The sequence below is a fragment of the Barbatula barbatula genome (assembly GCF_947034865.1).
Source record: "Barbatula barbatula genome assembly, chromosome: 10".
In the NCBI taxonomy this organism is placed as follows: Eukaryota; Metazoa; Chordata; class Actinopteri; order Cypriniformes; family Nemacheilidae; genus Barbatula; species Barbatula barbatula.
The window spans coordinates 21900680-21925467 of NC_136773.1; the positions used below are offsets into that span (position 1 = coordinate 21900680).

The 24788-nt window shown below is 39.3% G+C and overlaps 4 protein-coding genes across 10 annotated transcripts; 3 read left to right on the forward strand and 1 right to left on the reverse strand.

The window, feature by feature from the left end:
* Window positions 1–719: 719 nt before the first annotated feature.
* LOC306899938 (uncharacterized protein) lies at window positions 720–2522 on the forward strand. 2 transcript variants are annotated; one of them, XM_079466538.1, is made up of 2 exons: window positions 720–790; window positions 1323–2522. In XM_079466538.1, the coding sequence occupies exon 2, from the start codon at window positions 1330–1332 to the stop codon at window positions 2014–2016; it is 687 nt and encodes a 228-aa protein (XP_079322664.1). In that variant the 5' UTR covers window positions 720–790; window positions 1323–1329; the 3' UTR covers window positions 2017–2522. The 2 variants fall into 2 exon arrangements, with proteins under 2 accessions (XP_079322664.1, XP_079322665.1); XM_079466539.1 differs by lacking the exon at window positions 720–790 and adding an exon at window positions 956–1040.
* On the reverse strand, window positions 2368–11905 carry terb1 (telomere repeat binding bouquet formation protein 1). Of its 4 annotated transcripts, XM_079466535.1 has the most exons (21): window positions 11758–11905; window positions 11556–11616; window positions 11157–11267; window positions 10923–11054; window positions 10717–10845; window positions 10508–10568; window positions 9954–10051; window positions 9546–9674; window positions 9297–9449; window positions 9089–9220; window positions 8302–8427; window positions 7848–7960; window positions 6755–6934; window positions 6377–6666; window positions 5992–6056; window positions 5739–5834; window positions 5453–5662; window positions 5079–5120; window positions 4310–4380; window positions 3891–4058; window positions 2962–3512 (listed from the first exon to the last, which is right to left on the reverse strand). In XM_079466535.1, exons 2-21 carry the CDS (start codon window positions 11560–11562, stop codon window positions 3465–3467), a joined length of 2361 nt encoding a protein of 786 aa, XP_079322661.1. In that variant the 5' UTR covers window positions 11563–11616; window positions 11758–11905; the 3' UTR covers window positions 2962–3464. The 4 variants fall into 4 exon arrangements, 2 of the variants coding, with proteins under 2 accessions (XP_079322662.1, XP_079322661.1); XM_079466536.1 differs by lacking the exon at window positions 5453–5662 and having other exon boundaries at window positions 2368–3512; window positions 11758–11903; XR_013787254.1 differs by lacking the exon at window positions 4310–4380.
* Window positions 11906–12084: 179 nt separating this feature from the next.
* pdp2 (putative pyruvate dehydrogenase phosphatase isoenzyme 2) lies at window positions 12085–15183 on the forward strand. The gene is made up of 2 exons (XM_079466537.1): window positions 12085–12178; window positions 12630–15183. The coding sequence occupies exon 2, from the start codon at window positions 12674–12676 to the stop codon at window positions 14225–14227; it is 1554 nt and encodes a 517-aa protein (XP_079322663.1). The 5' UTR covers window positions 12085–12178; window positions 12630–12673; the 3' UTR covers window positions 14228–15183.
* Window positions 15184–15779: 596 nt separating this feature from the next.
* Window positions 15780–24527, forward strand: anln2 (anillin, actin binding protein 2). Of its 3 annotated transcripts, XM_079466483.1 has the most exons (24): window positions 15806–15921; window positions 16369–16445; window positions 16746–16931; window positions 17110–17196; window positions 17317–17489; window positions 17584–17676; window positions 17805–17885; window positions 18102–18225; window positions 18485–18891; window positions 19243–19334; window positions 19505–19634; window positions 19855–19990; window positions 20101–20265; window positions 20339–20465; window positions 20570–20618; window positions 20703–20768; window positions 20842–20874; window positions 20991–21012; window positions 21101–21210; window positions 21594–21647; window positions 22097–22183; window positions 22528–22635; window positions 22743–22879; window positions 22994–24526. In XM_079466483.1, the coding sequence occupies exons 2-24, from the start codon at window positions 16388–16390 to the stop codon at window positions 23154–23156; spliced, it is 2688 nt and encodes an 895-aa protein (XP_079322609.1). In that variant the 5' UTR covers window positions 15806–15921; window positions 16369–16387; the 3' UTR covers window positions 23157–24526. The 3 variants fall into 3 exon arrangements, with proteins under 3 accessions (XP_079322610.1, XP_079322609.1, XP_079322611.1); XM_079466484.1 differs by lacking the exon at window positions 21594–21647 and having other exon boundaries at window positions 15780–15921; window positions 22994–24527; XM_079466485.1 differs by lacking the exon at window positions 17805–17885.
* Window positions 24528–24788: the final 261 nt, after the last annotated feature.

Here is a 24788-nt window from a genome sequence, read left to right on the forward strand (position 1 = left end):
ATTAAGAATAAAAACAATACAATTCTTCCCCTGTAGGAACACATAGGAAAGTTGTTAAAAGCGCCATGGCGCCCTCTTGTGGACAATATGCTCGTTTGACGAAATCCAAATGCGTTTAAAGAAAATACACACACAAAAAAAACATGTTTGAAATGAGAAATACGACGAACTCACACCGTGATATTAAAAACGTGCTGCTAGTCGTCTCTGAATCAATTGTGCATGACAAAGAGACAGAAAACGACTCGATTGAGTCACACTTTAATGCGCAGGCTAATCGCTGACCCTGTGGCGAGGACAAGGAGAGAAGGGGCGGTTTGGAGAACACGCAAATTTCCAAAAGTCCCGTGGAGAATGACGAGAGAGAGAGAGAGAGAGAGAGAGAGAGAGAGAGAGAGAGAGAGAGAAATCAGTTCATTTGGGATGAATCGGTAAAAAAGAGCCTGTTCATTTGACTCGTAACTCACACGCGGACACGCAGCGACTGTTGTTCACTCTTCTAATGCGATTACAAATTGATGTTTTTAGTATTATTTCTTGCAAAATATATTCCCAGACTGTTCCTCCGTGCTGTAAAATACTATTTAATTCATATAAATGTCCCAAAATATTTGACTTGCCAAAAAGGTTTTCATCGGGTCGAGTGAATCAATCAAACGAATCTGCTCAAGTGAATCGGCTCGCTCGCCGTTCGTACATCACCGTCTCGGAGTTTTCCTCCCTTCGCAGTCTGACTCTCCATCCCAGATCGTTCTTCTGCCCGCGTCTCTGTTTATTCACATTCAATAAGGTATGTCGACAATATTTGATTTGCATGCATACATTTCGACGTTCACTTTTTTGTTTAGTAATATTAGAAAATGTTTTGCGGTGATTATAGTATGTGGGAACTGAACTCCCAGCTCTTCTTTCTCTCTTCGTTTCACTAACATGAGCTCTGATGCCACGTCAGTGGAAGTCAATGTAACTTGTTGAAGTTCAGCATTGGACTTTAGGGGTTATTCTTTTTAAACCTCTTGCATTAACACAGCTGGAGGAAGGTGTGGTTGACTTATGTAACCCACAATAGTTAACTTTGTACTTTTTTTTACATTTAATTAATGTAATCCATTAACTGTCCTAAACTACTGTTGTGCAAACTTTTCTTCTTATATACTCAATGTATATAATACGCAAATACATTTGTGCAAAAGTACCTCACCACACACTGCAATTCAGCTTCGTCCATAAAAATATAGACGAGCTGAAGACTTACAAGACTGGTTATATTTGAGTAAACTGGCCTTTAATAGTGGTGTTGTTGACTTTTTATCATTTTAAAGGGCCAGAATGGGAGCGAAGCTGAGTCGGAAGAAGAGTGAAGGGGGCACAGGGGTGGAGCAGAACGCAGCAGAAGATGTGACCAAGACTGCAGAACAGAAACCCGAAGACGAGGTTCAAGAAAATGACACACCAACAGCACACCCTGACTCATCGACCAGCTTTCTGGAGACAATTACACAAGCTGTAGAGGAAACAGTCAACACGGTGACTGAGCAGATTTCTGCACCGGTGGAAGATGTTGTAAACAAGGGTATGAAAGCAGTGGAGTCTGCATTCGCTGCGGTCGGCCTGAACGCAAAAGAACCTGCTGCTCCAGAACAAGAACCGGAGAGTTTCCAATCGTCCACGCCTGAACCGTTGGCGAGTCTCTCTGCTTCTGGCTCTGAACCCCTCCAGTCCGAATCCACCCTCTTGGATGTTCTGCTGAAATCTCAGCCGATCTCCGAATCCCTCTTTCCTGAGTGCGACTCTGAGGATAGAGTGAAGAACGAAACCATAACCAGTCAGATGGTGGAAGACATCATTAGTAATGAGAACAAGGATTTGCTGGAATGTTCGGATAAGGTGGTGACACCCTCAGCCGACCTTCTCGACCGTAAACTGACCCATGAATCGACAATCCCCAACTCGGATCTCTCAGACACTTTAGGAGATGTGAGACAGGAGGCATGCGGAGCAGTTGACCTTATATAAACCACTAAACTCACGCTAAGTTCATTAGAAGCGAGTATGGCATGCCAGAGCAAGACAAAAGCAATGATACTAATCATACAATAAAACATTATCTTATTTTCCATTTTCTAAGAGTTTAGGATGTAGTCATGAAAAAGTTGAAAGCTGTATCAAAGAATGAAAACAAACTACCGCAGATGAACACCAATGAACATTACTAATGTATAGTCTATACATGGAAATACAGCAAACCAGTGGTCTTTTGACATTTGCTCAGTGGTGCTTTATCTAATCTTAGTGATTCGTCTGCGATAAGAGAAGGTGTTAAAGAATGTACAATAAAAAGTGATTGTAGTAAAGTCAAGTAAAGAAACCACAATAATGTACGATCTTCAGTCTTTCGGAGCAAAGTTTTAAAATACAAGTACACATTGTGACTCAAGTCTGATTCACCCATTCATGTCTTCACATGTTTTTTGTCCAAACATCTGAATAAAAGATTAGTGCAAACCGCATTCATTGATACAACCGTCACTACATATACACTGGTGTTAGAAATATGTTGGAACACAAACAAAAAAAATGTGTGAACTATCCTACCGCACACACTTTGACGGTATAGGAAATTCTTACATATTTCTTCGTTTTAAGATGTTTAACATGCACAACATCTCTTTTTCTCACACTCGCATACATCTCAAAGTTTTCTCAGAGGTACTCCTGGGGGAGGAAGGGCAGCATTCTTTCCAGAGAAGAGGTCTCATGGGACAGATAGATTTTTTTTTTGAGGTCAGCTCTATGGCTCTAATCCCACTAAACTTCAGCTTCACATAAACATCAGGCCACGGAGTATTTTGTACTAAATGCGAACATAGTGAAGTTTGTGATGAGATATTAAGCCATATTCTCTCTTACTGAAATGTCAAGGAAATGTCTCATTCTCTATGTAATACATTTAGATGATATGAGCTTTGTGGAAAATACCACTGTTACATGGTGCATTTTTATATTTTACGTAATACACTGAATTATATACATATAATACGATATACACAAACCTCAAGCAGAACAAACAACAGTAACAGACAACTATACAAAACATAGGTTTTTGGTCTCATAAATATAATTGAACAAAGAGAAATATAACAATCTTTACATAAACCTAAATGTCTTTCTCCATTTGTCTCTCGTTTTTGGTCTCATAAATATAATTGAGCAAAGAAAATATATCAATCTTTATATAAACCTAAATATTTTTTCCATTTGCAAGAAAGCCTACACATTTAAACTTTTTTGCAAAAACTATGCAATCCAAAAACAAAATATCCACATTACAAAATATATGTTACTGTATCTATTAAATATCAACACACAATTCAAATAAACGAGACGTTAACAAAAATCGACAAATGCATACAGTGTGATAACGGAAAACAAGACGATCCATTTCAAATGTCCCTGGGTACACATTAGAGATTTCCAGCATAAGACCGATCCCGACCTTGAGCTTCAGCTTTCTGTCAGTAAAACATACAAAAAAACAGAATCAAGATTCCGAGAGCGCACTGCTGGGGAAATGAAACCGGAAACACTGGCACAATCTGTGACAGAAGCCAGATGTGCCATAGCCCAGGGGCATACATTCATTACAAACAGCAGTTGGACCCTGGACCGCAGTAAGCTGTCATACAGTTAACAAACGCCAAAATAAATACATCTTTAGCATGTTATAAATGTGTGGGCTTCAGGTTAAAGGGATAGTCCATGCATTACTCGCCCTATCCCTTTAATACCCAATATCACTTTGTTTAATAGTCATTTACCTTTAACATTAACACCTCCAATACACATTTATTGGTTATATTTTAGAAATTGGTCTTTTTGCCATGGCATACCTGCATGCACTTGTATTTCTTGGCCAGGTCTACATTGGTGCGTCCCTTCTGGAAGGGATATTTCCAGAGGATGGAGTTCCAGGAATGACCAAACTTCTTCACACCCTTACTGAGGTAGAGCAGCTCTTCAGCAGACCAATTCTTCCTGTCTCTCCGTCTGCCTGAAGTCTACCAATTACAAAAACAGTTACAATTCTGGTCACAAATCTGTTTACTAAGAACAATGGGCATTTGTGAATATGACCTGTCTGCTCAGAAAATTGATCTTTATATAGTGTGCACTGATCTTTTATCGTTCATGACGTTGGGAAAAATGTCATCTAGGTGCCTTATGACTACCTTAGCATTTACAATGCCCCTAAAAGGTCAAGGATAACATAAAATGCATTTACATATAACTAAAACTAAGAATACCGTACACTTTTTATGGAGCACTTATCAAATGATTTCTCGAGTTCTCTCTTAACTAATTTCTCTTCAATGTATGAACCTGTAAAAATAAACGGAAAAGAGAGACAAATTACAATAAATTTAAATAATACAATTAGAACAAGCCATTAGGTCCTTTTCACTTAAATAATTACAAACGGAAGTCAATTGTTTTGTAGACAGTTAACTAATAAATACAAAAAAATCCTTCAAACCAAGTATGTCCATACATGCAACAGCATTACACATTGTCCCACCAACTCCAGACAAAAACCCTTTTGTGTGTTTATAGTATCTGTGTGCACATGTTATATCCTTTGAATTTATTCGGAGTTAGGTGGAAAGATGTAGAGAGTGGAATAGTTAAACTTAACCAACACATTGGTCAAAACGAAAAATATAACTTGAAAATGGCAGCGGAAGTCTTGCGGTTTTTGGAAAGAGGAACAACTGAACAACACGCAGACAGTAATACTCAGCAAAGGAGGGGGCTGAAATGAGATGAAGACAAAAATGTGACAAGAGGGAATAATTAAAGGCAAAGATGGAAAGACATGTCAACAGCACTGACCAAAGTGGAAAAAATGAGATGTTATGGAACGGTAGAAGCTTATTCATCGGCATACAATTTATCAAGCTTATGGGAAGGTTTGCTCATGTTTACAGTAGCAAAGATGTTATAGATGTTTGCCCCTTGACTCTTAAACCCGCTGTTCACTCCATCACATTCGACAGATAGGAAAATAAAACATCGCTTACCCCTTTTTTCACACTGCCTTCTCAGGGGTGTTAGACTTAAAACTGAGGAGAAAACGCTGAGAATTAAAGAGCAGAAATGCAACACAAAATGAACTAAGAAAAATGTTATTACAGCATGTGAAGAGGTCTTCTTTTGGTTTAATCTGACAAAGTATGCAAACTGGGAAACGAAAGAACGGGACATACAACAAATTGCAAACAGACTAACACAATAAGAATATATCTTCCAAGCGCTGTGATGAGGGTGTGTTTGGTTTACCAAGCCTCTCTCTATCACAGCCACTTTCTAAACAAAAGTTACAATGATATACGAGGTTGGGCCATCTGTCTCATTTCCAAAGTCGTTGCGAAAGACTGTAGAGCGAGTCTCTTACATCTGTCCCACTTTCTGCTTTCTGTCTCCTCTCTGTGTGTGTTGATGTGAGCATGTGCTGGAGTGTGGCTAGCCCTCTCTAACTCGTGACTTTTCCTGTAATGATCCTCAGCCTCCTGAAGCACCTGATGAAAGTCACAGTGATGCCTGCAGCCACGCATCACAGCGCCAAAGGAACGACTGTCCACCTCGTGCATAAGTTTGACACAGCCTGAGAGATGTAGGGACATGCAATGAGTGGTGTACAGTAGAGTACTTCAACCTGTCGTGCGTTTATAGGCACGCACCTGCACAGCGTAAGCTGCTGGATTTAGAGGTGAATGGTGGCTCCAGAAACCTTGTAACTTCTTTGTCCAACAACTCGGAGCACAGAGAGATCTCATCTGAAAACAGACACAAAAATCTGAAAACCAAGCCTTCAAACGAACAGCAAGCTAAATATTTCTATTTATAAAATATTTTATTTGCATAAGGGGAACCCCTGAGTTTAGTGAAGAACAATCAAAGGGTTTTCTGTGCACTAATGATAGAAAGTTTTACCATCAGAGAGAGTCTGTGTGCGCTGGCCTCTCTTCCCGAGATCAGGATGTTTGAAAATATCTGGGCTAAAACCCAAAAATAATAAAACGCAGAAGTTAATGTCACTCCCAGAGCAGAAAATAAAATCACTGACTCGAGCTTGAAAAGCCACTGACATAAATGTGACTTCTGGAATAGTTAGTGGTGCTTACTAAAGAGGAAATCTTAGCACTGCTATATGCAAGTTAGCAATCCGAATGAAGTATTAAAATCTGCCATTTGTACTACGGTGGTGTATAATACTGTATATCAAATTATGCTGCTTTAAATAAACCTGTGCACAATTTAAGTGTCATTTAAGAGATTACAAACGATATATAAAACACAAAGCAAAGCATTTATTTACCCCTTTGTATCTCTGCCGCCCCCTTTTGGAGTGTTGCAGGTTTGAGAAGGTTTATCGCTTTCCAAGTGTGTATTATTGAGGGCAGCGATCATCCTTAATCTCTTCACTACTGTTTTAGACTTTATTTTCCTTTTCTCTGTCTTTGTCTCCCGGTCATTGCTCATTTCAGTCAAACTCTCAGGTTCTGTCATTTTCCCTTCCTCAATGTCGTTTTCACAGCTGCCGTGTTGAAAAAGAGTAATTTGGGAAGGGCCGAAATACTGTGCAGAACTCCCATGCTTTCCGATACCCTGTTGCATACAGACACACAAATGTACACTGTGAGCACAAAGCTATAACATTAAATCCGAGCATGCAAGTACGATAAACGATCCTCACAAAGTTTTTTTGGTTATACGTTCTTGGATTTGTTGTTGGTTGATCCGGACACAAAACCTCACTTGCTTGATGAGGATCTCTGACCTTGCGTATGACAGAGCCCTCCAACCATTCTTCATCATGTATCACCGATGAGCCCGACTCCTGCCCGCTGTGCTGGCTTTCGTCATCTCTTTTCAGCTGTTTCACGACAATACAATAACATAGAAAATGTTTTAGGCTTCAGTTTTAGACTGAAGCGCAGACCTGTTCACCTGAGTTAGCTCGGCCGACATTACATAAGTTTGCAGCACCCTCACTACTTTGGATAAAATGTAAGCTTAACAAAACAACAAAAATCAATCGTATTTAAGGAATTTGTGCCCAAGGAAGACTTACACACTGTGAATTCTAAATGCTCTTAGTCACATGTTCTCATATGTTTCGTAACTGGGATCCTCCTATTCCTTTATTGGGCAATTATCCTGGAAAAGCAGCGAAAGAAAGAGCCTGCCCACGCGCCAACCCACGAGCGATAGAAAGACCCGCTTATCAAGATTGGTTGCGCTTTGGGCCTCAGCTGCAGCTCGTTACTCTTGCAATAATGAGAGAATTTGAGGTGTGATTGTTTGTTCACGGCATTTCAGTGATGGATGTAATAAAAACAGTGGATATAACGCTAGATTTGGAGATCGTGTGAAACTGATAAATGGAGCGGGCCGAGCACTTAAAACATGCCCGACATGAACCGTGCGCGGTAAGTCAAACTAAGTCATATGTCCACGTGTATAATGTCAACAACAGAAAGGGACAATGCGATGATATTGTGTGCTCGTGTTGTAGTTCTGACCCCCCTGCTTGCCTCCAGCAGCTCATCTTTTTCAATCGTACAGCTGTATCTTTCTTTTATAAATTTGATAAAACTAAATACTCTTCTAAGATACGACGCATGCAATACTACTGCATAGGTCCTCAAGATTAGTATGAAATTTGCAGAAACTGTGTGTGTGTGTCATCCCACCTTTAAGTTTAGAAAAAGTCTGAACTAAATGACATCAGTCTTTTGGCTCATACACTATACGGATTTCATTGCAAACACAATACACATTCACACCTTTTTCTCTAGCTGCTGTAATCTCTGGAGAATGTCAGCAGCTGACTGCCAGTGTCTCTTCATATCACATTCCTCTCCTAGCTTTACAGACATGCTTCCACATAACATTTCAGCTGTGTGGGAGAGAAAATACGTGAGTGTGTGACAATAATAAACTATAAAGTATACAGTATGGTGGAAAATTAATGTTGGACTGCGTTTATTGTGCTTTGACACCCCGCTCTTCCCTCATCTTTTTTATGATGATGTCTATCTAATGTTATTGTCCTTTGGTGTGGATGCTAATATTAGCGTTATCATTATAGTTATCATTCTTAAACAGACCTTAAAATGATTATGATATGATAAATAGATACGCTGTTGAACTGTAGACCGACAGAAAAACAGATAGACAGACATCTGGCAAATTTCACAGCATGCTAATGCGGTACAGTGTGAAGTATTTGTAACTTACTGATTCTCTTGCAACTGTAAAGTACAAACATAGCTGCTCTCTTGATCTCTTCATCATTGGCCTCAGTGAGTAGTAAAATCATCTGAGTCAGACCTCCGGACAACACAAGCTGACACTGATGATCCACTGCAGATAAAAGACAGTGTTTAACATTCAGGGGAGAATAAGTTTTATGCATTTAGAAATTCGACAACTCTCATATTCTTCTGTAATGAATTAAACTGTTTAAATGTCGTCACACTTACAGGAACTCTCTTAATTCAACATTTCTCCAAAATTATATTCAAACTTAGCAAAAGCATGACAATTGGAAACCCTTCATTGCCAGTTAGGGATGTAATGATTCACTGTGAGCTGATTGAAAATCAATGGGTAAGTTCGATTAGATGTTAAATCAATAAAAAATACATGTTTTGAACAGCAGGTGCCGCTGTGTTTACAGTAAACTTGGAAAACGTGGATATGCTGCTATTTCTTATATGTAAAAAAATCCAAGAAAAGCACAGACAAAGTCTTAGTTTGTTCAAATTAAAGACACTTTTTTTATTATTCATGTTTTATTTGATTTGGAATTGGTTTTCAATTTGCAATTTAGTTTTGTTACTTGATATAAACATATATTTTGTTTTACAAAGCAGCATTTGAGAAATAATAAAAGGGCAGTTGTTCACTTCTAATTTGTCTCAACTCATTTTGTTAAAATAAACCGTAAATAAATCGTATCGTGAGCGGACTGAATCGTTACATCCCTAGTGTCAGTTGACCCCTGTCTGTTACACACACTCACCACACGCATCAGTGAGCTGCCCAATCGTCACCATCACAGCGAGCTGACCTTGAGGGTCAAGGTTTGGACTGGACAACAGAGACAACAGCCCTGGAACAACCGTCAAACTGGATAAACAAGGCATCAACCACTCTGAAAACGATACAGAAATACAGAATGTAAAACAATCAAACATGCATCATGGTGTGCGTGCATGTACATGTCTTACCATTGCTGGAGATGCAAGCGGACAGTGTTTTAGTAATTACGGTAGCCATCTTACAAGCAGCTGCACTATGCGCAGACTGAGGCAAAACTCTGTTAAGAGTGTTAGAGAGTGAATCCAGGCCTCCCACTGACACGAAATACTCCTGAGCACAGGCTGACAAACACAACATGTACAAAAATGCAAAAGTGTAAAAAACGACACGCAAAGTGGGAATATACATAATTTTGTGTTGATGTGCTTTGTGCTCACAATTGTTTGCCACCGTCATGCCAATGAATGAACATATAGGCTGTGCCAATTCTGCTCGGGGCAATGGCACCTCCTCTAGCCACGTTATAATCAAGGTAAACGCACACGTGCAGGCATTCTGATTCTCCTCTGCCACAGACAAAATACAGTGTGAATGTGTAAACATCAAATTGTGTTTGGGAAAACATCACCGTACATGTATATAATAATATATTAGAATCCTAGTATAGGTTCAGATGTTCAAAGAAATTGTAATGTATATTCAAAGCTTATCACCAGCAAAAGTGCCAGTCATTCCACTCTTTAAGAGTTATGATTGACACTTTGCTCGCTAAATCTGCATGCACAGCCTGGCTTTGTGCTTTCCTTTCATTTATTTTCTACATAGAGTTCCACATAAAGTCTTACCATTCTGAGGGTTGTTCACAGAGCCACAGAGAGCACTGAATACAGCGGCCCAAAACTGTGTCTGCTCATAAGATTCATTCTGCTCTGGAAAACTATTCCTGAAAGTGGCATAAAAGAAAAAACAAAAAGGCGATTCTTTTGAGCAGCGTGGGAGTATTTAAGTGTATTTTCAGATGTTTTCCGAATCACAGATTTGCAGCCCTGTGATTTATTGAAAACATCGGGCTGTGTTTTAAACCCATTCCAAACAGGGAGTGTATGACAGTTTTGTTTGTGAATTTCTTCGTAGATCCTAGAGAATTCAGCCAACAGCAACTGGATTTTCCTTTCCTTGAACATTAAGTTTTTAGAATGGAAGTGCATTTTCACTTATTTTCTTACCGTTACGTTTCAAGACTTTGCACTCTCCGTTAGTTTCCCAATTATTGAGGTTAACTTGAACAAAACTGAAATGATCCTAAAGCTGTGACTTTAAATGCTGCAGATGGGCTCCTACAGCCCAATTACGCTTTACACGTGGAATATAGTATCAAAGATTTTATTTTTGTGTGTACCTGAACAAACTGAGCAAGACTTCAATACACCTGGAGGTCTTAGCAAAAGTCTGTCCACATCCTGAAATAAAAACCATGAAAATATAAATGATATGTGGTGTGTGCATATACACATACACGCTGCTCGGTACTCCTTGCATCCGAGATATTCCTAACAAAATCTAAAATTGACAATGTGTGCTCTACCGACTCTACGTGACTTAACTTACTGTTGTTAGCAACCAGTACACCCAGCATATACACTGCAACTCTTTTGTATGTCAAAGGCATTTCCTGTTCCAAATGCTGCGCCAAATCACGAAAAGTGTCCTCCCGACACAGGGTCTGCTTGCAGCTTTCTGCAGACAGAGGGAATGGGTTTTTAACTAAATCACAGCTGATATATTTTACCGAATCGTCGTAAAAACATACGTACCGTATAATTCAGCCAAGGATGCGAGTGTAAAAAGAGCAGTCTGTTTAACCTCAGAGTAAGAGCTAGACTTTGACAGGTTATAGATGAATGAAATCCCTCCGATCTCTATGAAGAACTCCACATACTGACCCGCTGCACAAAGACAAGCGTTCACAGCGCACGGTAAAGTGTCATTACAATGGCACCCAATGTGAGAGAGCAGCGGGTCATTTGTGTGTGTTTTAATAAGCGGACCGTTATGTTTGCAGATAGAGAGGATGGTGAGGAGAGCTTGTTTCTGGGAGTCAGGCCATTTCATCTGGTACTTCAGACACTCCAGTAAAAGACGTAAATCTGTCTTGATTGCTGAAAATGTGAATCAAAAGTCTCATGGAAAAGCATGTTATAAAGAAAGATGTCGCCAAAACATTTCACTGGAACCAGTCTTTCATCGATAAGCAGAACTTAATGCTACAAACAGTCATTTGCGTACATAGACTTTCGAATATGTGACATTTACAATTATATCCAGTATATACATTTGGAATAAATGTATCTCAAATAGTATATTAATGAATCAAGATTACTTGAAACTTGCCAATCCTAGTATATAGTGTTATTATTCAAATGAATCAACTGATGTGTGATGTTGACCTTCCATGTTTCCATTCGAGATCCTCAAAATATCCTTTTCCACTTACAACATCCCCGGAGCCTACGACAAAATCATAAAAGATGTTATGGTACCATTAATAAACATTATGGTACAATTTTACAGAGCCAAACGCCGCAGCGTTGACCTAAATCTGTGGCGTTTTTATATCACGACCCAAATCTGTTTTAAGATGCTTCATACCTGCAACACAAAATGTGTTCGAGTCCTAAAATAAACGTGTTTGTAGCTGTTTTAAAAGGACAAAATCGTCGAAACGCTCTTCGTGTCAAACTACAGGTTCCCGCTCTCTGAATCGCCTGAGCGCGTGACGTGTTCGGTCCGTTCCCATGGCAACGGATGTGGGAGACCTTCTTTTGTATTTTTTAATAACTAGAGGTGTATGGAAGAGCTTTATTTATTGATATTTGCATAATGTGTATTTGTGCTATTATATTTCGTTTTTGTACTCGTAAATATATCTTACGAGAAAAACGTTTATTTCACGGCGACTGTTGTTTTCGAGGCGTGACTGCGTGGGGCGCTGTGGGCAACACGTGTGCAGCCTCCCACAATGAAACCGGAGCGCAGAAGAAGATCATTCAGCTCCGAACAGTCACTGCTGGTATGTGTTTGAGCCGGCATTCGTTTATAACTTAGCAATTTTTATTTATTTTCGTCTGAATTTCTTGTCTTTAATTCTATGTTATGTGTATGTTGACGAAACAATATAAAAAACCTTTAAAATCGTATGTGGGTCACGTAAGAGCCGCGGTGACGCTAGCAAGCAACTGAACTGGAGGAGTGTTTATATGATTTAGACTTCATTTTGACTTTAAAATACTCATACATTTTTTTTTATATGTTATATTACAAACACAAATAAAAATGTTCGTGTCCAAGATTTTGCTGGTCAGTGCGTCCACATTGTTAATAATAACTTAATCTAAATATATGTCATGGTGCTCTAAATAAATGAAAGGATTTAACTGTGTGACTTTAGATAAGGTTATTCATTAATAAACATTTTAAGAGCATCTGAAACTAACTGTTATCCTCTCACGTTGTTTTCCCAGGTGCTGGAGTTGTAGAGTTCTTCAGTCCCTGCATTCAGACAGTAATGTCTGGCTATGTGTGTTCAAGAGTTTTCATTAACACTGGTATAAGACATCTGTCCAGTTCCTTTGCTAACGGCCATGTTTCACCTGCCGCACTGTCTAAAACCTGCCGGTTTCCCACTCATGCACGGGGTATCTCCTCACGTGGTGGTAGATCAGGACAGGAAGGAGAAAACGCACTGGACTTCCACCTCAACCGGCTACAGATCGATGCGGTCCTGTGTGCTAACGAACAATCTGTGCGCATTCCAGAGTTTGATGGACGGAGTGGTCTCAGCCCTGTGCTGAGGTTTGAGAGTAACCAGCTTGCAGCCAATACTCCACTTGAAGACAGACGCAGTAGTGCCAGTTGCCTCCAAGCTCGTGGCATGATATTTGGTGTGTTTGATGGACATGGCGGTCACGCGTGTGCTCAAGCAGTCAGTGAACGTCTACCGTATTACATTGCTGTGGCTATGATGTCCGAATCTGTCCTGGAGGATCTGGAGGCCGCCATGGAGACAGCACGACCTGTGCCGCCTATTCTGCAGTGGTACAAGCATCGCAATGACTACAACTACAGGGAGTCTGCCGCTCTCTATGTCAATCATTTGCGTGTTTACTGGCAGGAGCTTCTGGCAAGTGAAGAACACGGTGGTGGCATGAGCCCCGTAGATGCTTTCAGCTACGCATTCCAGCGGCTAGACACGGATCTTTCCCTTGAAGCGCAGGTACCCCTGGCAAATGACCTGATGCGCAGCACGGCCATTCAGGCTGCTTTTGCCGGTTGCACTGCGTGTGTAGCACACGTAGGACCAGAAGGTGTGCACGTTGCAAATGCGGGAGACTGTCGTGCAGTGTTGGGAGTCCAAGAGGATGATGGGAGTTGGAATGCTCTACCACTCACACAAGACCATAACACTACCAATCAAGCAGAATTGGAGCGGGTATGGAGCCAGCATCCAGTCAGCGAAAAGCAAACGGTGATTGTAGACGACAGACTGCTTGGGGTCCTGATGCCACTACGTGCATTTGGAGATGTGCGCTTTAAGTGGAGTCGAGAGCTGCAGCAAAGTGTGCTGGAGAACGGAGACTCTGATTTAGACGCACTGAACCTTTATCAATATGCACCACCCAATTTCCTCACTCCACCTTACTTAGATGCAACACCAGAGGTAACTTATCATCGCCTGAGACCGCAGGACCGGTTTCTGATCTTGGCCTCCGATGGTCTTTGGGACGAAATGAGCAACGAGGAGGCTGTTAGACTTGTGGCGGAACACCTGACAGGTGTTCACCTGCAGGCGCCAGTATCATCCAGCAAGCTTAACTTGGGACAAATGCATCAGCTGTTGCTGCGGCGACGGGCCAGGGCAACCCCCTTACTTGATCGTAATGCAGCCACACACTTAATTCGGCATGCACTGAGCACAAATGAGTATGGAGAGATGGACCAGGAGAGGTTGGCAACCATGCTGGCATTGCCTAGTGACCTAGCACGCATGTATCGTGATGATATCACGGTCATAGTGATTTACTTTAACTCAAACTTCAGCAAAACCTCTCATAATAAATAATAAAAGTCAACATTTCTTGTTGTAGGGGGTGCAAACATGTATGTTTACAACATGCTGTGAATTATCTTTTGCCTATGTATATTGTAATGCGTTTAAATCGCTGTTAGTGGTATAAAATTTCAATATGTGTTTTGTTAACAATTAATGCAAACAATGGGTGGATGCACTTCAAAAATGTCAAGGTCACAGTCAGAATGTGAAGGCTAATATGAATCTGTGTAAACATGCTTACCAGTGTGTTGTATTTTGTCTGCTTGTACCTCACACTTTTTGTATGTCCATTGATCGTATAGATTTATAGAATTGTTTATACTATTTGATGGCTCTAAAGAAGTGGCTATTTGTTTGCAGACGACTTCACATTTCACTGCAATTACAGATAAATTTGAAGATGTTATCATTTTAGTCTGTTTTATGCAAAACTCATTAACGTTATCAGTTATCTTATTTTTCCATTACACATTATTTTATCTATGCATTCATTCTGTCAGTTATTGTGTCGTCTGAAGATTAGATTAATATATCACACATTTTGTTTTAAGTTATTAATTTTAGCATTTTTTATTGATTTGAATTCAATGTTTTGGCATTTGCGATATTGTTCACTTTTGCACTTTGTACAGAAAGCAGATTGTTTCAAAGTTCCACAGTGAATAACATAAAATGCTTATAAATAATTAAACCAAATTGTTGTAGAGCAAGGTGTAAAGGTCATAAAGCCAATTTTAGTAAAGGTTTAGCACTAGTTACACTTTAAGTGCTGATTTCTAGTCTCTTTACATTACAATCCTTATCTATGTTCATCAAACTATTTGCGTCAGAAGAATCTGTTATTTCATAATATCTGTAATGTTATAATGTGTATAAGACATAAGTGTGTCTCTTCATTTGGACATGCCTTGTTTTCTGTTCTACATTCAAATCTACTCTGGCTATTAAAATATTTTATCCAAATGATCTTAGTGATGCTTTATATGTTTATAAAGTAAACAAAAATATATTTGAATACTATTTGTAAAAAGTTTACAGTGGGATGTGTTGATTGCTTTTGTACCGGATTCCTTATGAGCAAGCGAGTTTTGAGAGCTCATATATTTGTATCATTCTGGTTTGATGTTTTTGGTTATGAAACAAAGGTAGCAGCAACCAAAGAGCCTATTTGAATTTGCATTGTACTGATACAGTAAACAGCGCATTTTAGTTATGGATGCAGGAAAGTTACTGGGTTACTTGTAAGTTTACATTTCTCAGACCAACTTATAACTTGATCTAATGAGACGGGTATTATCTAATGATATAAAACACATGAGTGTGTTACCCATAAGTTGAAGTGCATTTCTAAACTATTTTGTAGAAAACAGAATCAGGTTTATTTGTCAGGTATACAATTACATTGTCAGGTACAATTTATATTGATATGGGCAAATGTTAATACTTTAAATACTTTATAACTTTTTATAAGATTAAATTCAAATAAATATCAAGCGAAACTTGTAATTCAACATCGTATAAATCATTCTTTTATAACTTAGTATTGTGTAAAGTACATTTCAGTGATAAGCCACTGGGGTCTGACTTGAGCTGATGTTGTGCGCATGCGCGCAGCGCCCGCGGAAATTCAAACGCTTGACTGCTGGTGACAGGGCAGAGAGACGTTTGAAACTCCACAAATCTTAACACGGTTGTTTACTAAGGTAAGAAAACACATTTTAAAACAAAAGCTACAAACTAAATTGTATACGTATAGTTAGTTATACTTTTAGCTCGTTGCGTCTTTTAGAAGTTTGGATTTCGTGCGTTTGTTTTGTTCGACCTAACGTTACAAAGCTAGTTAGCTGCACTTTGACCTCACAAAACCGCAAAAACTTTATATTTTATTATTAACTTATATTGAAATTATGCTGACCAACACTCTCAAATGGAAAGTGACACAATGCTGAATTTTGTATTAAAATAAATCAATAGTCGTTTGTATTAAACACATCTATGTGAGTAACAAAGCTAACGTTAGCTAACAGTTAAGTTGTTCAAGAAGTAAATAGAAAGAACACGTGAATTACGACCGCGTTAAGCCTTTTGGTCTTTGATATGTGGTTAAATCTAAAATGACGACTTCTTAACTTCGTTTTTTATCTGTCAAGTGAAAAGATTAAGAAAAAAATGGAAAATCAGAAGAGACCGAGAGATCCATTGGATGAAAATTCTTCAACCTCTAGTGGTAAGACTGTCACCTTGTCACCTGCCTGTCATGTTAAACAATGTGGTTGTGTCTGTAAATCCAGTATTGCGCAGGCTTACATTGTTTAAGATATTATTTCAAAGCATAAGATGTTTGGCGGGTTTAATCATGTGCAATAGATCTTTGAATAGTACATATACTTTTAAAATTGAATGCAACAAAAAATGAATACGGTTCCTTTTGCAGTTAATTTAAAGTTAAGACAACCTTCTTAGTGACCACTACGGATCTTTACAAAAAAGGATTTAATCGAGACATGAACTTTATAATGTTTTCCAGAATTGGCAAATGTGTTAAAGAAAAGGCGGCTAGCTGCAGGAGAAGAGAACCTAGACCCCACAAAATCCCCCGCCAGGACCCGCTTGAGATTGACAGAGCTGGACGTAAAACCGGACACCCCAGCCATAGCTTCCATCCGCTCCAGGGTCCAACAGCTCAGCCAGAGACGGGATGGTGAAAATTCAGGTTTTCATTTTGTCAAATCACTCTCATATGTAAAATGAAGACTATTTATGTATAACATTTATACATTCTTTCAACGCTGCTCTGCCTTGCCTCCTTAGATTTTTAACACTTGCAGCATGTCATTCTATTTTTCTGTGGTTGTTAATGTTAATCAAATTTCTTGTATTTATGTTTGCAGGTGGAACTGGTCTCATCCAGCGCTGTGTGTCTGACCCTGGGTCTGAGGTTTCTGCTAGACCTATATCCTCAGATGTTTGTCATATCGGTCAGTATTCTCCCATACAGGCTATTCCTCACAAAACACCTCTTTTCTTTCAGTTTCCATTGGAGTAAAGATGATCCGTAAATCATGAACTGCCTCTAAACCTCTGTATTTTTTCCAAAGGTGATGGCGAGTTCAATTCCCGCCAGCAGCGCTTCAAACCACCAACCCCTCTGAACAGTCCCGGTCGCCTCACCCCCTGCACTCGTAATCTATCCAACTTCGTGCACGGCATCCAAAAGCAGCTTAACGCCACAGTTACACCCAGCAGTAAAGAAGCCTCCCGTATCCGCCAAGTATGTTTCCTCAAGCCCTGTTTTCAATTTAAAACTTTTAGAGCGAACAACAGGATTTGGGTGAATTGAGGTCATCACTGTCTCTCGGTTGCAGGCTCGTGTGGAGGAGTTGCGTCTATTAAAGGTTCAGCCTGTGGCAGAGAACATGTGGTTTAAGAGGAGTCTGTCTGAGTCTTCTCTTACTGAGGTGAGCCAATCAGCCTAAGAAGTTTATTAGGGTGCTCTGACCGTATTGAGACATGTGTATGTGTTCTTGTCCAGTGTTTGAGCATTTTAGAACTTTAGATCAAATACAAAGTGTCCCCACTTTCTCAGAGGGGGTCTCCACCCACAACCTCACCCTGGATTCCCAGGAAAACTCGAAAACTCCAATGGCCTTCATTACAGCTCGGGAGTGTGAGCATCGAGACACTTTGTTGATGTGAATTTATGTGGATCTGGATATAAGGCCTGTGTTGCCTCTTCACCTTTTTTGTCACTTGGTTTTGAGGTTCATCTTAAATTTGCTTGTCACCACTGGGACAAATGGATGTAATTTGTGCACACGCTTGGGGTGAAATCTCATTTTGACCTTGAAACAAAGGCCAATTTTAACCTTGAGCGGTTTTACAGGAGGAGCTTAAGGAATCAGAATTCAGCTCCTGTGAGGTTGATAGTAAGGTGGTGGAGGGAAGTCTAAACACCACGCCACCATGTACTGAGGAGATTCCCCACTTTGACCTTAATTCATCAGCAGGTAAATGTGCTTTATGATTTTTTTTGGATTAAACAAACCATACAGTATGAGTGTGTAACCACATTGTTAAAGAGCCCAGAAAATAAAATGTTGTCATCATTTACTCACCCTTGAGTTGTTCCAAATCTTTATACAAGAATGTAGGACAGCAAACCGTTCTGGGGCACTTATTTCAGATATTTATTGTGATCTCAAACGTTTGGACTACAAAATTTAATCATTTTGAAACTGAACATCATTATGAATTTTCCTTTATTAGAACGCTCTGCTTTAAGCACTTCTGCTCTTATTGACAAAATGTTTGAAGATGTCTTGCAACACGCAGACAAGGAAGATGAAGATGTAGAGAAGGAATCGGAGGAAGAGAAGAATAATAACAATTCATCAGGACTTGAAAAGGAAGACGAACCAGAACCAGACACGGTTGAATCAAATCAGGCATCTCAAGAATATAGTGAGATGTGTGAAGAGAACGAGGAAACATTTGAAGGCAGTTCTGCAGGTGATGAAGAGCAGGAAGTCCAGCCTGCTGATAGCGGTGAGGGAGAGCTGGAGCAGAAGATGGACAACACCTCCGTGGGTGCCGATGAAGACTACCTGACACTGCCGCCCAGATGTATCCTCTCTCCTCTCAGCAAATCAGTGGAGGCTGTTGTCACACCAATGGTATTATTCTGTCATTCCTGATTGGTTTACATTTACATTTTGGCATTTTGCCCAGGCTTTTATGCAGAGAAACTGGCAAATTATGAAAATCACAAGCGTTTTATCATACAAGAGCCAACTATACTCGAATAGCATCCGATGCTTAGCTTAAATAGTATATAGCCTACAATACATGAAAATCTTGTCCATTTTTTCATAATTATTCCTTTTTGCATATAAAATAAAACCACAGCAAGTGTTTTACATTTTCTCTTGGGAAGATTCAAATGTCAAATATTTTCACAGATACATGCACGGTTCAGTTACAACATCGATAAATGAAACTGTAACTGTTTTTTAATCTTACTACAGAAGATTGAAATCACTGCGGCTGAGCCATCGGTCCCACCGGTCTTACCTGAAGAAGAGTTTCACACAGCTGATGCGGTTCCACCTCTGTACAGGTGCACCTCCCTCAAAATGATCTAAGATGCTTTGTAAATGTTTTTGTTATTTTGAATCTCTGTTAAGAATTAGTAGTAATTATACAGTTTGTGGTATTAATAACACATTTTTATATGTAATAAATACATGTGACTTGTTATTTATTGGTGTTATATTTTTTGATTGACAGTATCGACGCCTACCGCTTGCAGAGGAAGATCCACCCTCCCTCGACTCAGAACATGACCAGTGGAGGTCAGAAGCAGGTTCATGAGAAAATATGCCCAAAACAGCCCATCAACACCAAAGAAAGAATTAAGGTTTGAATTCAGTGTTTAGATACTAGACCTTAAAGAGAGAATAGACACTATATTTACAGAAAATTTGACTTAAGTTTTGAAAACTGGTATCGTCACCTTTAAATGTTAAAAATTAAATATGACATCTGTTCTGAATAAGGTGTGTGGATTATTTAGCAAGATCTTTATCCTGACCTGAGCATGCAAGTTTGTAAGGGGTTGTTGTATTTTGTGTATTAAGACTTTGAATGAGGAGGCAGCCAAGTTACAGACGATCATAACGCAGACACTGCAGGCTCTGAGTTGCTGCAGTGATGAGGAACATGGGAAGGGCTCCATGCAGGAGGCAGAGGCTGAGAAACTTCTCCTAGTTTCCTGTAAGTTTAACTGCTGCTAGTGCCGCACATTTCTCTGCTGGAACCCTCTGCAAAGTTCTGATGTCACATTCAGTATACATGGTCTAATTGTTCTCTTCTCCTAAATGCAGGCGAGAAGCGGGCAGCATTACTGGTAGAGGTCAGCAGAGTTAGGGAGGGTGGGTCTAAAGAACCGGACTCCCATAAGGCACCTCTTCAGCCTTGCAGGGGCACCGTTAGTATCAGCAGCATCCAGCTGCCCCTCAAGGTGGAGTTTGTGTGCTCGGCTCGCACAGGTACGAGTGATTATTTATTATTGAAAGCTTGAATTTTAAATGCACCATTTGTAATACTGTTTTGTTTGCGAAGGTCGCCCAATGCACTACTTCTTTGTTCTGATTCGTTATGGTGCGTGTAACATCGTGGCAACACCATTGGCTACAGCTGCAGATGCCCAGAATGGAGACACCATCACCTTTCCAACCTCCATTACACTGTGAGTCAAACTATTGCTTTATACCCAAAATACACCGTGACGAAAAAACTGTGCTTAAATCTAACGGATGTAATTTACTCTGGTTTAAATGTTTTCATCACTAGACAAGACATTCGTTCCAATTTTGAGATTGACATCGAAGTGTACAGTTTGGTAGGTACAGTTTTTTGCTACTTCATACCTAGTTATCACCTGTCAGGGTTGTTAATGTACATTTATGTGCTTTCTGTGTTGTAGTCTAATACTCAGAGTAATACCTGCAGCCTTAACCCTCAGCAGTTCCGCAGCTCAACAAAGTCAAGGGTATGTACTTGTCAACCTGAAGCAACAGTCTTTTTTACTTAAATCTATTTTAACAGGGTGTCTGTGTCTTTAGGTGACGCCCAAGAAAATACTCCACAGCATCACGGTATGATTCTTATTCTTTTTGTTATAATTCATTGTTTTCAAATTTGAGGGGAAGGAAATTATGATATTGAATGTTACACTACCTCAGCTCTAAAAAAAAAATGTCTTTCTCTCTAGAAGTCTAGCCAGAGTGTGACATGTAAGTATTATTAATGATCTAATATGCAGTATTTGTCAGCCATTGGTTGGTCCTCCGAACACTGATGTTTTTCTTTTCTTTGATATAGCTGCTACTCTGCCAGGTCTGAGCGCCCAGCGTTCTAGTAACTTCAAACTAGTGGGCTCACACAAAGTCACATTGAGCTCACTGGGACAGAGCAAGTTTCCTTTGGACAAGGTATTGATACATAGAAACTGGAGAGTTAATTAGAAATAAGTGAGATGGGCTTTACAATAAAGTGTGTGTGTGCCCTAACATAACTGTTATAATCATTTTAAATAGCTTTATATACAGTAAAAGCAATAACGTCCTATTTAGCCTTTTAAGCCTCTTCTCACCTCGTAGCATCTCATAGATACTTTCTTTTTTAAAGTCAATAAACCGCTTGTCTGTCATTTTATAGAGATCTTATTATCTCAAGTTATTTTAAATCTCCCAGGTCTGAAGCACATATGCACATCAGCAATTGGGTGAACGGTGTACTGAGGGTCTTTTTTTGAGTTTGCACTGTGGTGGGATGTAATTGGGTCTCTGTCCTTCTTTCCTGTGTCTCCACTCAGATAAAATTTGAAGGGAAAATCAGACGACTCCTTGGCGATGAGTTTCAGGAAAAGGTGTCACACTTTCTCCTTCGTTGTCTTCTTTTGGTTTAATGGGCTTTGCACACCCTGTGTGTTGTTTGTTATTGAATTATTAATTTGATATTTTTACTCTGGATACACCCCATTTCCTTTTTTAAATCTAATGTTTGACAGTAATATGAGCAGAGTTTCTACAGTCATTGAAAATAAGTAATAGAATTTTATAAACCGTTTACAAATTTCTAGGAAAAATAATTAATTTTCTGTTTTGAATCATACAAATGTTATTGTAGTCTTGCAGGTGTAATTATTTGAGGAATCTGCAATTTCCTGTCTTCAAATTACATCGTAGCAATTAGTTATTTACGATGAAGTGACATTATTATCCATGGTCATGAGTAGACTTTTAAACGGTTGTTGTGTGACATTCACAGCTGTTGTTTATACTATAATCACATTAACGTGTTTGTTGTTTTGTGTAGGTTCCGTTTCTTTCTCCTTTAGAGGGCCACATCTATCTGAGGCTGCACAGTGAAGGCCACTCCAATGTCAAGCATCAGGGTTTTCTGGTGGGTTGATGTGTGTGCATGTTTGACTCATGCCTTGTTTGGCTGGTTTCATCAACTGCATTTGGTGCCAGATGAATGTCATTCCTGTGTTCATTTGTTTATAGGCAAAAAGCTGTAACACAGTTGCAAAATATATACAGTGTATTTGCAAAACAGATGTTACTTTTTAGAGAAGTTCATCCTAAAACTTCAGTGTTGAATGAAAATTGTCTTCCGTTTAGTCTGTATTGTGTCTGTGGAGGTTTGGTTCATAAGTTCATAAATGAATAACATTCACTGGGTAAGTTATTGATGACATTCTTTTTATGATGTCTGTTTAGTAATAAGTATTTCTCTTTATGCAGACCATGTTTGAGGATGTGAGTGGTTTTGGAGCCTGGCAGAGGTTATACTTCTGTCTGGAGGGTGGACATCTCCTCTACTGGAATCATCCTAATGAGATGGGTGACAAGGTGGGTTCTTGCAACAAGAATTTCATAAGAATTTAATAGCACCAAATGTTAAAATCTCCTATCTTTTCTGCTCACTTATGTTTTTCTGTACTCTTTCACTCTTCCAGCCATCAGATGGCAGTCTCCATCTCTTTGGCTTTTGCAGCGTCAGCCCTGTAAAGAGAGAATGCTGTGCGCGGCCGCACACGTTTGAATTGGTAGAAACAAACACCCCGGAGCAGCAAGACAACCAGACCTTAAAGAAGTAATTCACCCTTGTTTTTCCAGGATTTGTTCCCATTCCTAAAATGAGGCAGTAGTAAATTTCTACATTGAATTCAGAGTTTTGGATGTAATTTGTGTCAATGATCTCGTGCAGGTCCTGGTTTTCCGCAGACACGCGAGAGGAAAGGACCGAATGGATGGAGAGACTCAATCAAACCTTACTGGACTTTCAAACCTGGAACAGGAAGCCCGTTTCTAACGACAGCCGAGCTAACACATCCTCCATTAGTGGGACCTCTCGTGAAAGCATACTGTAAAAAAAACAATAACCTGAATCACACTAAGAAAGGAGGTCAGAACACATCATATCTGACACTTTCAAAGAACATGAGGATGTTATGAGAATAAACACAGGAGCGGTCCGACAGTAAATCTGTAATGCTTGTTATTTTAATAATGCATCATAATCTGCTTTATTGAGATGATTTGTTAGTACATATGTATGTTCTGCTACAGCGGCCATCAGTCCTGCTCCTGGAGTGCTAGTGTTATTGAGTTTAGCTGCAACTCTGACCAATCACATGGTTATTCCATATCTTGAAAATTGTGTGTTTTGATTTGGGTTGAAGATAAACTCAGTAGGACAGTGACCCTCTAGGATCAAGACCGGACACCCTTGTATTACTAAATTAGACACGAACAGAATGTACATATGTAGAGTATATAATATGGTAGTATTTCTGATCTGATATTACTCATTCTTTAAGGTTGAGGGTCAAGCCATGCAGGCAGATGAAACACTCCGATTTGCATGTTTTCCTGGTAATTCTGTGCCTGGTTTGAATTTAAAATCGATCAACATGTACGTACTGTGATTAAATGAAGGCATTGCATTTTAATGCAATAATTGTAAAACAAGGATCCGTTCAAGCAATGCGGGTGTCCTCAAGATTAAATGAATAGTTACGTTTACTTTATTAACAGGAAAGCACTACTTGTTTCCTCTAGGCTAAAACTTTATATTTTTATTACTTTTCATTTACTTTGGGAACACTTTATGCGACTGTCATACTGCAGTCTTCATGTAGAAGGGAGACTCGTTTTTATTTGTGTGTACAGTATATGAAGTACTTCATGAATAGCAAGTCTTGCGATTTTGTTGGGATGATGATTTAATAGTTTATCTTCACATGATAATTATATAAAAATGTTGGGACTACATAGCCATGCGTTATATTCTCTGAGTGGTACACAAACATTGGGAGGCAGATTGACCAACAGTGCAGTCAGTTGTGTCAAGTTAGCAACTTGACCTACGTAACACACATGAAAATGTATTTAACTGTTGGTTTAAACGCCAAGATGATTGTGATATGGGGATCTTGGGTGAGAATCTGGAAATCAACACTACAGAGCTGCTCATTTTATAGCTTTAACCTCCATACAATGATTGTCCGAGCAGGTGATTTATTTTGCAGTGTGTGTATTGGAGAGAGAGAGAGAGCTATGACCTTGACACCTCTTAGTGGAGGTTGGCTTCAGTAGATGAGTTGTCACTTTGTATCAATGTGCTGTGTTTGTTTGTCTCATGTATGTGTTCTTTCCAAGAGTCTCCTTTCCTATTGCTGCATTTGAACTCTAAAATGTCCTGGAAAAGGTACCATAAAATAAATATGGTTATTAAGGCCTGTTGTTTTGGGTCTTTCTTTCTTCATAGTTTTCCTGATTTGTAAGTTCGATAATGTTTTATGAAGCTAAATGGTAGACATATCTATTTATTATATTAGAGAGCTCATGGCTGTTTATGAGTTGTTGAGCCTGATATTCATTATTTAGTATGCTGAACTTCAATGCGTTTCAAACGAAACACCACAGGCAGTGTTTACAGCAAGCAGACCTAATATAATAAGTTATAATAATAAAGTGAGGCATTGTTGTGTGTGTGTGTG